Genomic DNA, 16,161 nt, shown 5'->3' with positions numbered 1-16,161 from the left:
TAATATTTTTTCCAGATTGGATGAACTGGATCACCGCATGGATCAGTTTGTCATGGCGTTATGAACGCTCCTGAGTCACACAGCTCACCTGGAATCTACCGCTGTGGCCACCCCGGTACAACCTATGTTGCAAGCCGACCCTGCTGCTGCTCCAGTCTCTGTGCAGGCACCCGCCTCGAGTATTACCTCTATAAGAGGTATGTCTGGTTCCGCTCCGCTTCCCCAGCGATTTCGTGGCGATCCGGTCCAATGCAGAGGGTATCTCAACCAGTTTGAGATATACTTTGAGATGCTGCCCCAGGCATTTCCCACGGACAGAAGCAAAGTAGGTTTCATGATATCTCTGCTTTCTGAGAGAGCCTTGGCCTGGGCAAATGGGAGAGGCAAAAACCTGTTGCCTTGAGTTACCCTGAGTTTGTGGCTTCGATTAAAAGGGTATTTGACGATCCCACACGCTCTGCTTCTGCTTCCAAGTGCCTCATGTCCATCAAACAGAGTACGAGAACTGTTGCCTACTACGCCATTGAATTCCGTACTCTGGCAGCAGAGGTTGCGTGGAACAATGAGGCCCTCGTGGCTGCTTTTTCTCATGGTCTCTCGGATACCATCAAGGATGAGATAGCAGCCCAAGATATACCCACTGAGCTGGAGAAGTTGATCACGTTTGCCATCCTCATTGACTCCAGACTCAGAGAAAGACTTTCTTTTAAGGAGCGCTTGCAGAAGCCTCCTGTACGTTTGTCCCTGAGCTTTGCAGTCCCACCCGTGCCTCCTTCACCTCCCATGCCTCCTGGTACCGAGTCGGTCAGTGAAGGTGAGCCCATGCACTTGGGTTTCACGTGTCTCTCTGCAGATGAGAGAACCTTTAGGAGGAGGGAGAGATTGTGCCTTTAATGTGGCCAGGCAGGTCACTTTTTGAAGTCTTGTCCAGGGAACGCCTGAACCTTGAGGTCCTGTCACGGACAGACCTTAGGTGGCGTTGTTTCATCCCCAGTTATCCAGAAGGATAAGCTCCTGGTTATTTCCTCACCTAGGTTTCCGCTGGTTATCCTTGGTTACAGAGGCACAACCCCTCTTTTGATTGGCTCCGTGCTGAGGTTCTCTCCTGGTCACCACCTAACAGTGAGACTTGCTTCCAGAAGGTAGCCAAGCTCATGTGCACCTCTTCACTCTCCTCCCTGCTGGAGGAGTACCACGATTTTAGCAATGTCTTTGACAAAGGTCAAGCCGGTAATTTACCTCCACACCGGTTGTATGATTGCGCAATTGACCTTCAACCTGGTGCCATACCCCCTCTTGGCCAGGTTTACCCTTTGTCGGTCTTGGAGGATAAGGCCATGGAGGAGTATGTTGAAGACGCACTTTCTCAAGGTTTCATCCGCAAATCCTCGCCTCTTGCTGGTGCGGTTTTCTTCTTTGGACAGAAGAGTGGTGAACTGAGACCGTGTATTGATTATAGGGGTTTCAATTGTTTCACGATTAAGAATGCTCATCTGATTCCGTTGATTATGGAGTTGTTTGACTGCCTCAAGGGGGCAACAGTTTTCACTAAGCTTGATTTGAGAGGGGCATACAATCTTGTGAGGATTAAGGAGGGCGATGAGTGGAAAACTGCGTTTAATACCAGAACAGGCCACAGTACCTCGTAGTGCCTTTTGGCCTTTGTAACCCCCCGGCAGTTTTCCAGGAATTTATTAACAATGTCCTCCAAGATTTGTTGCAGTTATGTGTGGTGGTTTATCTCGAAGTTATCCTCATATTTTCCAAGTCCCTGGAGAGCCACCACACAGATGTCTGTCATGTGCTTCAGAAACTAAGAGAGAACAATCTCTATTGTAAACTGGAGACGTGCGAGTTCCATCGTGAACAGGTTAAATTCCTGGGTTATGTCATTTCCACTGCTGGTTTTTTGATGGTCCTCCAAGGGGGAGGGGTTTTTGAGGAGGGTGTACTGTCAGGGCTGGGCTCAGCCCTTCCTTCTCTGAGCTGGCTGCTCAGCTGTCGGCTAATTGCCAGCTCCTTTCTCTCCACAGTTACTCAGCTGTTGATGATATCCTGCTCGTCAGTCCTGCCTACTTAAGCCGCTCAGTCTTCTTGCTTGGCTGACTATTCATTCCGGTTACTGAACTTTGGCTGTTTTGACTACATTTGTTCTTTTTACTTTTATTATTAAACAAGTGCGATTTAACTGTACTTCTGTCTCGGCCTGATTTCATGGTTTCTGACAGAGAGACTGTAATGTTACTGACAGTGAAGTAGGGCCGCTGCAGTTAGGAGGGCTGTCAGGGCCTGCAAAGGGCTGACTGGGATCAGTAGTCCACCAAGGTCAGCTAGCACTAAAGACTTTTCCATTTTTGTTGCTACACTGAAGGGGCCCGCGATCTCTGCCTGTAAAAAGGAATTTTGCTAAGGCCAGGCTGAAACCAGAGTTAGGCCTAACCATGTGTTAGCTGAGCCTGAGGAACTGTGCTGGAGGGAGAAGGACAGATAGTCTGCAGCAAGTGTTGTGCAGGAGGAAAATAACCGAATTGTCCCTTACCATGCAACAATCATTTTCTGGGCATCCCATGAATTCCTTAACCCCATGCAAGTTCAAATCCCTCAATAAAATACAAAAACAAAGCTGATGGACTTGTTCATTGTCTTGGAGTGTCTGGAATACTGGGCTGGGCAGGGTGACAGGTGGGCCACATCATTTAGCAGCCCTTACGGGGGTACCGCTACATTTGGAGTCTCGTTCGGGGACCACCTATTCATGGGTAACCTGCCAGTTGTTGCCCCTAGTAACTGAGGTTGACCGAGCTGGGGAACTCTGCTTTGTTCCGCCATCATTGAGGATTGAACTTTGGGAAAGGACTTGTGTGCTCTGCCTATTATTTCAGTGCTGTAACAAGTGCTGTTGTCCATAGCAACCAGCAAGGACTGTCGCTACTTATTGTTCCTGCATACCCAGTTGTCACAACCAGTTTTGGGACAGACACTTGTACCAATCCTGCAATTGAGGAACTGTTCGCTATGTGCAGTCACCCGTAGCAACCATGCCAGGTAACCACGCCTATGGATTACAAATACGCCCAAGGTTCTTTTATTACTGGGTGTTTCACTGTGGAACTCAAATATGTCCAGCATTCTGCTAATGCTGGACATCTTGAATTTTTGCTCAAAACTCCTGCTAAAGACAGTAAAGTAAGCCTCAGAATGTCTACTGATGCCCAGGGTGATCAGAAGCAGCCTGTGGGTGCCTGTGGGCAGGACTATGTTATATCAGTTCTCTACAGGGAGGCATTGGCTACCATCTTTATTGTTGTTACCAGCAACCACTGGACAATTCAGCTATCATCTACCTTCAGTTGCTTGGGCATGGTCAGTGCCAGGCAACATGCTTGGACAAGTCCTGCTAGCATGCCTGCAAACTTCAGTTCATCTAACAAGGAGTTACAGCAGCGTGGCCAGGGAGGGATTTTCTTATCAGTTTCATTGGCGCCAGCCCGTCTGGAAGCGAGGGGGGGTGCCACGCCCTGGAGGGTACCAAAAGTTTCCTGCTAGCTGCAGACACGAGTCAGAGGAAGATGGCGGTGGGTGGTCGGCTATTGCCCACCCTACAGTGGTTGCCTGATTTGTAGGAGTGTCCAGCTTGAGCCTCGCGGAGGACTCGCCTTGGTTCAGGCGTTCCCTGGACAATTGATGGAGCGGAGCGATTCTGCCTGCTCTGTCCAGAGTGCCAGATTCCGACCACGGTGGTCACTGCTTGGGCCCGGTGCGGTCATTGTGGGGAGCCACTCACCCGGCTGGGTTCCGTTCAGCAGGAGCCGCAGTATTACAGCGTGGACCTGTTAACAGCACTCTGTAAACTACAGCCACGGCAGAACTGGAAGGCCAGAGAGGGCCTAGGATCACCGCCTAAAGGCGGAGGGAAGTTGCAGCCTGGCGACTCCTCCATGAACACAGAGGATATCAGTGGGGAAGAGACTGTCGTAACCCGTGGCCTGGCCAGGTACTTAGCGACTGCAAGTTTTACAGTGCAGGAGCCAGATGCAGCCCCTGAAGAGCCGGACAGCTCTAAGTCCCTTGCCATCCCAGTCTATAGGAAGCCATTACCAAAGGAAGGTGAGCCTACAGGTGAGCCGGACAGGGTAAGCGAGGGCCGGGTCATTGATTGGGGTTCACCCAGAATGCAAGCCGAGTTTGTGTCTCTTGAGAGGTTGGCGGAGTGGTTGTCCCCTAGTGAAGACTCTGAAGAGAAGTGGGAGACCGGGAATCTCACGTCCCTGACAGTGGGGATGGACCAGAGCCAGCGGTGGGACCTGCACAGGCAGCAGGAACTCTAACAAGCAGCAGGCAGCTCTTTATGATCAGGCCCTCTACCACCCAGACCAGGGTACCCACCTATCAGCAGTAGGTCATCCGGGCCCTGGATGCCTGCCTCCTGCCAGGAAAGTGGAAATCTTAGGGAGCTGCCTAGATTCTCCTGATTCCAGCGGGAGGTACAGAGGAGGGTAGCCTTGGAGTGGGGCCTGGACTTCCCCTATGTCCCTCCCCAGATTATGGACATCATAGAGAACTCCCGGGGAGGATGCGAGGATGACCTAATCTGGGACTATCTGCATGTCCCCAAGCCATTGTGGGTGCCAGACAGTAAGACCTGGACCCGCTTTAAAGAAATTCGGAAGGACAGCTTCAGTGAGCGTGAAGGAGCAGAGCGGAGAGCTGCTGACTGACATTGGCTATGTTCAAAGGCTCAGTTCTCAGTGCAGAGTCGCCGGGGGACAGATGCAGTATCGGTCCAATGCTGCATCCACCTAGGTAAGTATGATGGGTAAATAAAAAAATAAAAACATACATCTCTTTTAAACTGTTTACATTAATACTACACTCAGGTGGCGCTTCCTGTCTTTCCCTCTTTTGCTTCATTCCACATAGCTGACTTTCTCTGAGGATAGCTGCCGCCATTACTCTATTATATGGACTCATGAACTTTAACTTCAACTTTTAGTAGCACTGCTATGGACTACAATATTGTCTGTCTTAAATGTGCCTTATTATATAAATCATTATGCACGTATAGATTATCTTTGCTCCAGCAGTTACTGTATTTTCTGTTGTATGATAAAGTGTCCTGTTCTCTTTGTATTGCTTCCTGGTGTTCCTGCCAGTCCCTCTGCTTTCCTATTAAAAACTGACTACACTAAGCAGGAGAACACACTGTGGTCAGTTGTCTGTCTAGGTTGGGAACTCTGTGTTCTCTTCTCCAATGATCAGACTTGTCCTAACCCTCCTGGGAAGCTCAGAGTGTTGCTGCTGCTGCTTCTCCTCCCCCCTGCTCTTGTGCAGCTGAGAAGAGAGGGAATGTGATCACTTATAAAAAAGTGAAAATTGGTAATTATGTTTTTTTATATCTATACAAAAATGTTTTGACTTTCATCTCTATTTTAAACTGAATGGGTTGTTTTACAAGGTGATCGTTTACAATCACTGTAAAAAAGTGTTTTCTTCTCTCAAAAAGAGAGAAAGTATCCATTTTCCTAGCACACTGAAAAAACTGAGGCCGGCTAGGAGTTGGTGGGGTTATACTTGGCTGCCCTTACAGTTTTGATTTCCAGTGTTCAAACTTCTGAAGGCAGCAGCATAAAGCAATTTTACCTCAATTCTTCACTATGGGTCCCTTTGTATACGATTAAGAAAATGTGATTATTGCCATTTCTGTCCCCACTGGATAGATATCCTATTCCATTCTATGTCCCCCCTTCTTCACAGAAGCAGACAGCAGTAAAACCCCTGCATAAAATTGATAAATTACATGTGCAATATATTACAACATGTTTTTAGGATTTTCAACCATAACTATAAAAATTTCCTAAAGAGGCAACTACACTGCTCAAAAAAATTAAAGGAACACTTTGAAAATACAGAAACATCAGATCTCAATGGGGAAAAATATCATGCTGGATATCTATACTGATATGGACTGGGTAATGTCCCAGCAATGAAAGAATGCCACATCATTTGATGGAAATGAAAATTATCAACCTAAAGAGGGCTGAATTCAAAGACACTCAGAAAATCAAAGTGAAAAAATTATGCAGCAGGCTAGTCCATTTTGCTGAAACTTCATTGCAGCAACTCAAAATGGTACCTGTTCTTTAGATCACATATAGTGGACTTTATATTGATATGATTTACATAAAGCACCCTTTGTAGCAATAAGTGATATAATAATCTGAATTATTTTTAGAATTACGGTGAATGGAAAATCAGCTAGCCACCTTTGGCTATAAATGGTGATATTTTTAGTTTAACCTCCCTGGCTGAAATCCCGAGTGTGGCTCGGGGTTAATTTTCATTACCTTTAGTGGTAACCCCAAGCCAAGCTTGGGATTGCATTACAGAATTGTGGTACAGGTAACTTACCTTTTCCCCAGGATCCTGTGATATCCCCCCCGCTGTGTCCTCCGCCGAATCCTCCACCCGATGCTCTGTGTTCCGGGTTCCGTTTCCTGCAAGCGTTGTAACGCATGAGGGCGGAGCCTGGCGGCAAATTCAAAAAGTACAAAAAACATGACACATACAGTACACTGTAATCTGTAAGATTACATTACTGTATCAAATCATTTCACCTCCCTTTTGTCCCTAGTGCTTTGTCCAGGGCCCTGCTTGCAGTTTTATATTATATATACTGTTCTTTCTGCCTGGAAACTTGAGAATGTCAATGGCATCCAGAAAGTGTCCCTTTACATCAAAAGCGGTTTTAGTACTTCTCCAGAGCCTCTCCCATAACCTGGAATGCTCTACCCCAATCTGTCTGACTTTCTCCTAATTTGTCCACTTTCTGATGATCCCTGAAAACTCATCTCTTCAGAGAAGCCTATCTGGCCCCCACCTAACAACTATACACGTATTTTCTCCATCAGCACATCCCCCACAGTTATTACCTCTTGTATCTCTTGACCTTCCCTCTTAGATTGTAAGCTCTAAGGGCAGGGCCCTCTGATTCCTACTATATTAAAGTTTATTGTATTTGTACTGTCTACCCTCAAGTTGCAAAGCGCTGCGTAAACTGTTGGTGCTATATAAATCCTGTATAATAAAAATAAATAATAAGCCATGTCTCTCAAATATGCTGCCCAAGCACAATGGAGGAACCCAAGGAAACAGTGGAGTATCATATGCATTAGGCCAGCCAAAGATGGAGCAAATTTTCTTTCTGGCATTTCCACATTTAGTGTCAATGGGGGAATTTCCCCCCTTGGATTCATTGTGGGGGGAACCATCCTGCTGGGAGAACACAGTGATTATTGCTAGCGGCTGTTATAGTAAAATAAATTGCATGTAAAACAGGCTGATTGTACCCAAGTTGATCGATTCATTAACTTGGGTAAATTCAGCCTGACTATACACGGTTTAAATCCTGCTGCGAAGATTCAAACCATTTATAACCGGCTTTCATTTCTAACAGACAATAGACCCCTTCCAAATAAAACTAGCATTATATCATGCATATGTGGGGGGGGGGGGGGGGGAGTAAGCCTACCTTTAATATCACCTTTCACCTTTGAAAGATTATTTCTGATAATAATAATTGTCTGAGACTGGATTTTTCCTCACTTTGGAGAGATTTCCCCTCACTTCCTGTTGTGTCTCTGGTACAAGAAGCAAAGGTAAACATCCCCAATGGCACAAAGCTAAAAAATGTAGATTGGCTTTAGATATACTGTTACATGATCAGAGTTTAAGCAGACATGACACAGGAAGCTGAAAAGCCCCAAATAAATAGTGGTGCCACTATATAGAGTACCAAAAGTGTGAGAATCATAAGAAGAAATTGACAGAATTGCAAACATTCTTACAGATAAAATACCTATTTCAAATGTGCATTTAAGTATTTGACTAGAGTTGTTTTTTAATTCAATCATTTGTACTTTTTTTATGCACCTCTGCATTTTCAGAAGTGATATACCTCCTCAAACTTCTTTGCTTTGTACTGATCCGCTCCTTTCAGGAAGTTCAGTAAAATTATATCACAAAGGACAGTGCCCTGTAAAAAGAAACAATCCAAATAGGTAATCAAGTAAAAAGCTGATTAGGACAATTTTAAACTATATTTCCAGATAATAATTCTAGATAATAACAATTCTCTTATCTTATTTTTTCCTATGCCTGATGTATTGACAGTGTTCAGTGGACTGACGGGTGACTATTCATATTCAGGTTTAAAAGGTGCTCTTAGAAAACTGCTATGGTTTATAAATACACTACTTAATTTCACCAGTAGGCAGTGCAGCAAGACTGATCTGCTATTGTAGCTCTCATTTCCAATAAACCCTATGCAAAAAAGTATACAGAAAGTGCCCCCCCTCCACAAAAAAAATGTATACTTCTCTGCAGCTTCAAAGCAGCCATTATCTCTGGCTACCTGGTCTTCCATTCCAGTACTTGTATATTGATGCTTTAATGCAAACTTGATGTCTTGCCAGCACAAATCATTAAGAGCACATTCTCCGTCTCTGTTTTCTTTTGCCCTGCTGTACAACCAGCAAGTTTTCTACTTTCTTGCTAGTAATTAAGATGCTGCAGTATTTTGACCCGCAACTGAGTGATTTGTATTACATAAAAAGCAGCCGCACTTTGGTGAGTGTGTAAAGTGTCACCAGCAGCAGAATTGCCATTTCTTATTGTAAGTATATAACATATATATATATATATATATATATATATATATATATATATATATATATATATATATATATATATATATATATATATATGTATATATATATATATATATATATATGTATATATATATATATATATATATATATGTATATATATATATATATATATATATATATATATATGTATATATATATATATATATATATATATATATATATATATATATATATATATATATATATATATATGGTACTTTACAACTGCAAATGCATTTACTTTTTGTATTTATACTGTTGCTAGTAGTGTCAAGCATGTTGCGTGGGTGCACAGATTTGAACCTTCCTGCTCTCTCTGTTCCAACTGTCATTTTTATTCCTGAACTGATGATATAATAAAAAAATAAGAGGACAACTGGACTTCTGGCAACCGTCACATAAAACTGATACAGCATAAGATAATTTGAGACAGGAAATTAAAGTGGAGTTCCACCCACTTTTACAACTCTTCAGCATCCCTCTCTAAACTGTGCACTGTAAACGAATTGGATATTTTTTTATTTTTTTTCTCAGCACCTACTGTATATCTGCTGTATTCATTTTTCACTTCCTCCTCCCTGGCCGCGGCCCATCGCATCATTTCCTGTTGCCTTCTGGGAAGGGGCGGCAACGTCCTCTGACACTGCCGTTGCTATGGAAACCTGACCTGAAACCTATTACACTGCTTGTGCTGCACTGAGCATGTGCGAGATCTGCAAGGATGAGATCCAGGAAGAAATACAGTCTGGCTTCAGATGCCCAGACTTAAGATGGCCACGGCCTGCTGTAAGTTTATAAAATAACAAACTACTGCTATAAACTAACAAAACAGACCTTAGTTTACAGACTAACTTTACTAGAATACATTAAGCTTGTGTATTATAGGGATATTTTTATTTAAAAAGTATAATTTCGGCCGGAACACCACTTTAAGAGACCACAAACAAAGATCTTTTACAGTCATGTTCCTGTGAATATCATCTTTTAGACCCCTTTCACACTGAGCCGCCCTGGGCGTCAGCGGTAAAGCGACGCTATTTTTAGCGCCGCTGTACCGGCGTTTTAGCTGCGCTATTCGGCCGAAAAGGGGTTAAATCCGCCCGCAAAACACCACTGCAGCGGCGGTTTGCCTGCGGTATCACAGCGCTGCCCCATTGTTTTCAATTGGCAGGAGCAGTGAAGGAGCGGTGTATTTACCGCTCCTACACCGCTGCAAAGAAGCTGCTGGCAGGAATTTTTGTGACGCCCTGCCAGCGTAGCGCCCCAGTGTAAAAAGCCAGAGTGCAGTTTGCAGCTGAGGCTTTTTTCAGGCGCTTTACAGGCGCTATTTTTAGCACTGTAGCGCCTGAAAAACGTCTCAGTGTGAAAGTGGTCTTTCTGAGAGCCGGGTGTTACACTTCATGTTTATCTGCAGTCTTCTTTTCTCTACATCCGTTCAAAGTGCAGAATGTATAAAGCTTGTCTGAGCTGTCAGAAAAAAGGGGTCGGAGAGCTGAGATTACACTCTACAGAGCTCAGAGGAGAGTGCTGAGAGCTGATTGAAGGGACACCCCCTGCCTTCACACAGCATACAGAAACCAAGCTGAGGCTGTCAATCAGCTGGAGCTCCCTCTCCTGTCACCTTTTTTCTCTTGGTGTCAGGAAAACTTGTCAGAAGTGATTTATGCTGATAGCAGAGGAACAAAACCACAGAAACAAATGACACTTAGTTGAGACAAGTACACACTACAGTAGCACCCAACTGTCCCTGATTTTGAAAGAGTGTCCTGGATTTGTACCAAAGTCCCTTTGTCCCTCTTTCCTCCTCATGTGTCCCTCATTTTGGTCTGATCTATTGATCTATATAGTTGTATATAAAATACACTTTTTATCTTTCACTGTTTACTGTTTCCAAGTGCTAACCTTTCATCCAGTTTCTAAATTGCTGCATCTGTAAATTTCAAAAGCCAGTATAAAGGTAGTGGTAAAAAAAAGCACTTGTGGGTTTAACTTATCGTTTTTTTTGTTTTTTTTTGTATAATTCTCCTTTAAGAGGGCGTAGCAAGGAGGTGTGTCTTATGTCTAACTACTTTTGCTAATAGGTATCTCCCATTCCCTTTGCAAAAAGTTGGGAGGTATGCACTATAGAGGGATATGCATTGTTCATATTTCATTTCTGAGGTTTACAACCACTTTAAACATGGCAGGCAGGTTGGATTCGATAAAGTCAGAAGTTAGTTGAAGTGGAATGAAATGGGCTAGCATGCTTTGCATCTTGGACTTTGCTTCTTTATTTGTTTTTTCTTTATTCTGTAAATTCTTACTGTTTGATTTGATTTGTGCAAGAACAGAACCTTGTTATAACTATGTAACATGTAGCTGGGCTTTGGCCTCACTCAGAAAACTTAGTGTTGCAAGGTCTCCAGTCTTGTCCGGTCTAATGAGGACCTCCAAAGCCAAAGATAGCTGACATCCTTCAATATTTAGTGGGTTGTGAGGCATAGTGGGTGCAAAGATGGTGAAAGTCATTGGGCGTCAGACACTTCTTGGATGTAAAAGAGGTTTTATTTCTTTTGACAGCCCTTTTTGTATTTTGGGGAAAGAGGGTTAGGGCCAGGACACCCTTAAGTAGTCATAGATTCAATTGGCAGATTCCGAGACTTCAATAGGAGGACAGCCGTGCAGGGAAAGGCGCCAGCAAGGCGCCACTTTTGCACATGCAGGAATGCTGTCTCCTATGTTAACAGTCTTTAACAGTTCCTAACTGAAACGTAACAGTCATTTAAGCTCCACTACAACTGCCTCTTGTAGTTCTTCAACACCGAGCTCCCGGTCTCTCACTAGACCCTCTAATTCACTGACTCTGAACCCTATGAGCTCCTCCAATTTTGGCGGTGGTATCTCCCTCAAGCGTCACCCCTGCTTCTCTGCTGGGTCCCTAGCTTGGCACTCCAGATACTTCTCAAGCTTCACCCCTGCTAACTGATGAGGTCCCTGGCTTGACTCACAAGACTGCTCTGCAAGTGTCTCCTCCGCGGGTTGGGTCCCTGACTTGATCACCTCCTGAAGTTTCCACTGTGCCTGTTCGGTTAGAATATGGCCCCGGTACTTTCTTCAGTTACTCACTGTGGTCCCTGGTAAAGGTGGTTGGTCCCTTTGTGGCGACAGCTTCCCTCCTACCTCCAACCACTGACAGGTTCTCCGGCCGACAGAACCATCACTTTTGGTTGGACTGCAAGCTGTAGTCCCAAACCTGCGCTCCCCTCTGACTTCTGGATAGACCCTCCCACAGCCTGGCAGCCAGATGACCCGGGATATGCCCAATCTCTGGCCTAGCAGCCTGGGGCCTATGAAACACGTCCACCCAGACATCCGTCCAGGTGGTACAGAACATAGATCACCTGACCTCACCCGAATATATAGGTTCTCCCAGCAGGCCAAGAGATTCAAGAAAACCCCTGTTCATTGGCTGAGATACCCCATATACTCATAACCTGACCTTGGGTTGCCCTTCCCATATCTAGTACACCTTGTGGTAGAAGAGAAAAGTGCAACAAGGCTAAACTTAGGGAGAAATCAAAAGATCTCTATCAATCGACCAAGATAACTACTCTTGGCAAGTAAATTTGGGAGAAGCTCCCTGACTAAACCCCAGGATGCTACATTAGTTTTGACAAATTTTCCAAGTGTCTCCTACTTATTTCACTGCTGAAGACCTGTCTTGATTACTACTTAGCTAAGCTTTAGGGCCTGTTCACACTGAATGGACAGCTGCCACACAGATAAACCGCAGAGGTTTTCTGTCTGGCAGCTGCCCATTATGACTGCAATAGTGGGCAGTGTGGTGCATGATTTAGTGCACTACCACACAGTTTCCTTTTTTGGACAAACTTTATTGAAAGTGCACAAAAGTGACACTTTATTATAGGTATAGGAGTGCGATGCACTACACTGCTTTACAATGATATACGATCTTGTCCAGCGCTGGATGCCTGCATTTTATTGCAGATCACTGCAGTGCATCTCCAGGATTTAATTCATTATTTTTCAAAAAGTTTGTTTGAAATCTTTGCAAATTTGATTACGAAAAAAAAAAAAAAAACATGTACATAGGTATTCAGAGCCTTTGCGCAACACTTTGTTAAAGCACCTTTGGCACCAATTACAGCCTCAAGTCTTTTGGAGTATGATGCTTCAAGCTTGGCACACCTATTTTTGGGCAGTTTCTTCCATTCTTCTTTGCAGGGCCTCTCAAGCTCCATCAGGTTGGATGGGGACCGTTGGTGCACAGCCATTTTCAGATCTTTCCAGAGATCGGGTTCAAGTCTGGGCTCTGGCTGGGCCACTCAAGGACATTTACAGAGTTGTCCCATAGTCACTTCTGTATTATCTTAGCTGTGTGCTTAGGGTCGTTGCCCTGTTGGAAGATGAACCTTCACCCCAGTCTGAGGTCCAGAGCGCTCTGGAGCAGGCTTTCATCAAGGATGTCTCTGTACATTGTTTCATTCATCTTTCCCTCGATCCTGACAGGTATTCCAGTTCCTGCCACTGAAAAACATCCCCACAGCCTAATGCTGCCACCACCATGCTTCACTGTAGGGATGATATTGGCCAGGTGATGAGCGGTGCCTGGTTTCCTCCAGACACGACATTTGCCATTTAGACCAAAGAGTTCAATCTTTGTTTCAACAGAACAGAGAGTTTTGTTTCTCATGGTCTGAGAGTCCTTCAGGTGTCTTTTGGCAAACTCCAGACGGGCTGTCATGTGCCTTTTACTGAGGAGTTGCTTTCGTCTGGCCACTCTACCATACAGCCCTGATTGGTGAAGTGCTGCAGAGACGATTGTTCTACTGGAAGGTCCTCCTATCTCCACAGAGAAACACTACGTTTTTGGTTTTAACATGACAAAGATGGAAAATTTCTAGGGGTGTGAATACTTTTTCAAGGCACTGTAAGTGTCTGTTTATTAAGAGTCAGCAGCTACAGTTTTTGTAGCTGCTGACTTTTAATTTTTGCAGAATGACCAAAGAACCGCTTTACAAAAATGTTAGCTGGAGTTTGGCTTTAATTTGTTGAAGTTCCTTGAAGTACATCTAAATTAGCTAGTCCATCTAACACTACCCTCTCCCCAGATTGGCAATGCTGCTGTGCAAAGATTTCTCTGTTGCTCCTCCAACCAAAGTGGATACGACCTAAGACAGGAAGTGTGTCACACCTATGCATTTTTGTGCTTTTTGCATTTTGCAGATTTGTACTACAGTCCATTCAGCATGGTTTCCTATGGAACATGTTCTTTAGTGCAAATCTGCAAAATGCAAAAAGCACTAAAAATGCATAGGTGTGAATCCAGCCTCAAGGCACAATACCGCCACTAGATGGAGTAAAATCACACAAACCAAAAGCTACTAGAAAATGTTTTGGATAACAATTTACTTGAGGTGATTGAAGCCGTATTAGTGCAATTGTGACAGAGAAAATTGAGTACTGTCCCTGATACTTTTTTATTTGTATGTATCATTTTTCATGGACGAGCTTTCGGGGTGTGTCCCCTTCTTCAAGGTCCAAACAGTACTGATTCACAAAAGTTTTATCAGAAGGTAAAATGTTAAAATAAAACAAAAAAATAAAAATCTCAGAGGGAAAGGAAAAAGAAAAACAAACACATACAAATCAATAGTATGGCAATGATGATAAAGCTATCAGCAGGTGAGATAAGACAGAGGGAAAGCTATAGACTGGAGGGGGGGGGGGGGGTGATGATAGTCACAGAGGGGGTCATACAACTGTAGTATAGTGGGTGAGGAAACAAAATATCTAAATTTAGGCCATTGTTTTTGGTGTCAAAAAGAAGTATCATTCTTAGCTCAAATGTTTTCCTTTCCCGGATAGTTCTGCAATTCCCTTTAACCACTTAAGCCCCGGAAGAATTTACCCCCTTCCTGACCAGAGCACTTTTTGTGATTCGGCACTGTGTCACTTTAACTGACAATTGCACGGTTGTGCGACGTGGCTCCAAAACAAAATTGACGTCTTTTTTTCCCACAAATAGAGCTTTCTTTTGGTGGTATTTGATCACTTCTGCGGTTTTTATTTTTTGCGCTATAAACAAAAAAATAGCGACAATTTTGAAAAAAACACATTATTTTTTACTTTTTACGATAATAAATATCCCCAAAAAATATAAAAAAAAACATTTTTTTTCCTCAGTTTAGGCCGATACGTATTCTTCTACATATTTTTGGTTAAAAAAATCGCAATAAGCGTTTATTGATTGGTTTGTGCAAAAGTTATAGCGTCTACAAAATAGGGGATAGTTTTATGGCATTTTTATTGATATTTTTTTTTTTTTACTAGTAATGGCGACGATCAGTGATTTTTATCGTGACTGCGACATTATGGCAGACACATCGGACATTTTTGATACATTTTTGGGACCAATGTCATTTATACAGCAATCAGTGCTATACAAATGCACTGATTCCTGTGTAAATGACACTGGCAGTGAAGAGGTTAACCACTAGGGGGCAGTGTAGGGGTTAAGTATGTCCTGGGGAGTGTTTCTAACTGTGGGGGGGCGTGGCTACATGTGACACATCACTGATCTCTGCTCCCGATCACAGGGAGCAGAGATCAGTGACACTGTCACTAGGCAGAACAGGGAGATGCTTGTTTACATTAGGCGCGCACGCAATGGCACGGTGGCAAATTTAAAGGGATGTACGGGTACATCCATTTGCCCAACCGTGCCATTCTGCCGACGTACATCGGCGTGCACCAGTCGGGAACCGGTTATGAACTAAAACATTGCAGTCTTCTATAGTGTGGTCCATTTGTGAGAAATGATGTTCCACAGGTGTGCAGAAACTGTCTTCCTTAAGTTCCTTGATTGACCCATTAGAATAGAGGATGAAACTCTGAAAAAAATATTGGATAATTTACAGGTATGGTCAGATATGGAGGAATTCTTCAGGGGACTAAGGCTCAAAGAATATTTTCACTGTAATGAAATGAATCCTAGGACAATAGGAGATGACAAAAAGAAAAAGAACAGCAACTTCACACCTCCACAAGGACACAACCCCAAACTGGATACTAGGCTGCGTGTCACATCCCTGATATCCATCCAACAAAAGAAAATATTATACAACCTTTCACCACTGGAGCGAAGGGCTGTACACGATCTGCGCAATAATCAGACCATAACCATCAAACCAGCAGATAAAGGGGGAGCAGTCGTTGTGATGGATACAGACAAATATATACAAGAGGGTCAGAGGCAGCTGGCAAATACCACTTACTACAAAAAACTGGATTATGATTCGACCCAGGATTTTACTAAGCAATTAAAAGGTCTCATTACAACAATACCAAGCCACCTACATTCAGAACTTAATGCAATCCAAATAATCCATAAATTGGAGACTTCTACATGCTGTCCAAGATTCACAAGCCAGGAAATCCAGGCAGACCCATTATA

At 43.7% G+C, this 16,161-nt stretch overlaps 1 protein-coding gene across 1 annotated transcript in view; it reads right to left on the bottom strand.

The window, feature by feature from the left end:
• Window positions 1–16,161, bottom strand: part of P2RX3 (purinergic receptor P2X 3) — a 451,883-nt gene that overhangs the window by 15,567 nt on the left and 420,155 nt on the right. The window contains exon 11 of the mRNA XM_073596991.1: window positions 7,955–8,032. Coding sequence (XP_073453092.1) covers window positions 7,955–8,032 — 78 coding nt within the window. The remainder of the gene's footprint in view (window positions 1–7,954; window positions 8,033–16,161) is intronic.

This window comes from Aquarana catesbeiana, linkage group LG08 (assembly GCF_042186555.1).
Source record: "Aquarana catesbeiana isolate 2022-GZ linkage group LG08, ASM4218655v1, whole genome shotgun sequence".
Lineage (NCBI taxonomy): Eukaryota > Metazoa > Chordata > Amphibia > Anura > Ranidae > Aquarana > Aquarana catesbeiana.
The sequence above is the reverse complement of the archived record's forward strand: the minus strand, read 5'-3'. Positions and strand labels throughout refer to the sequence as shown.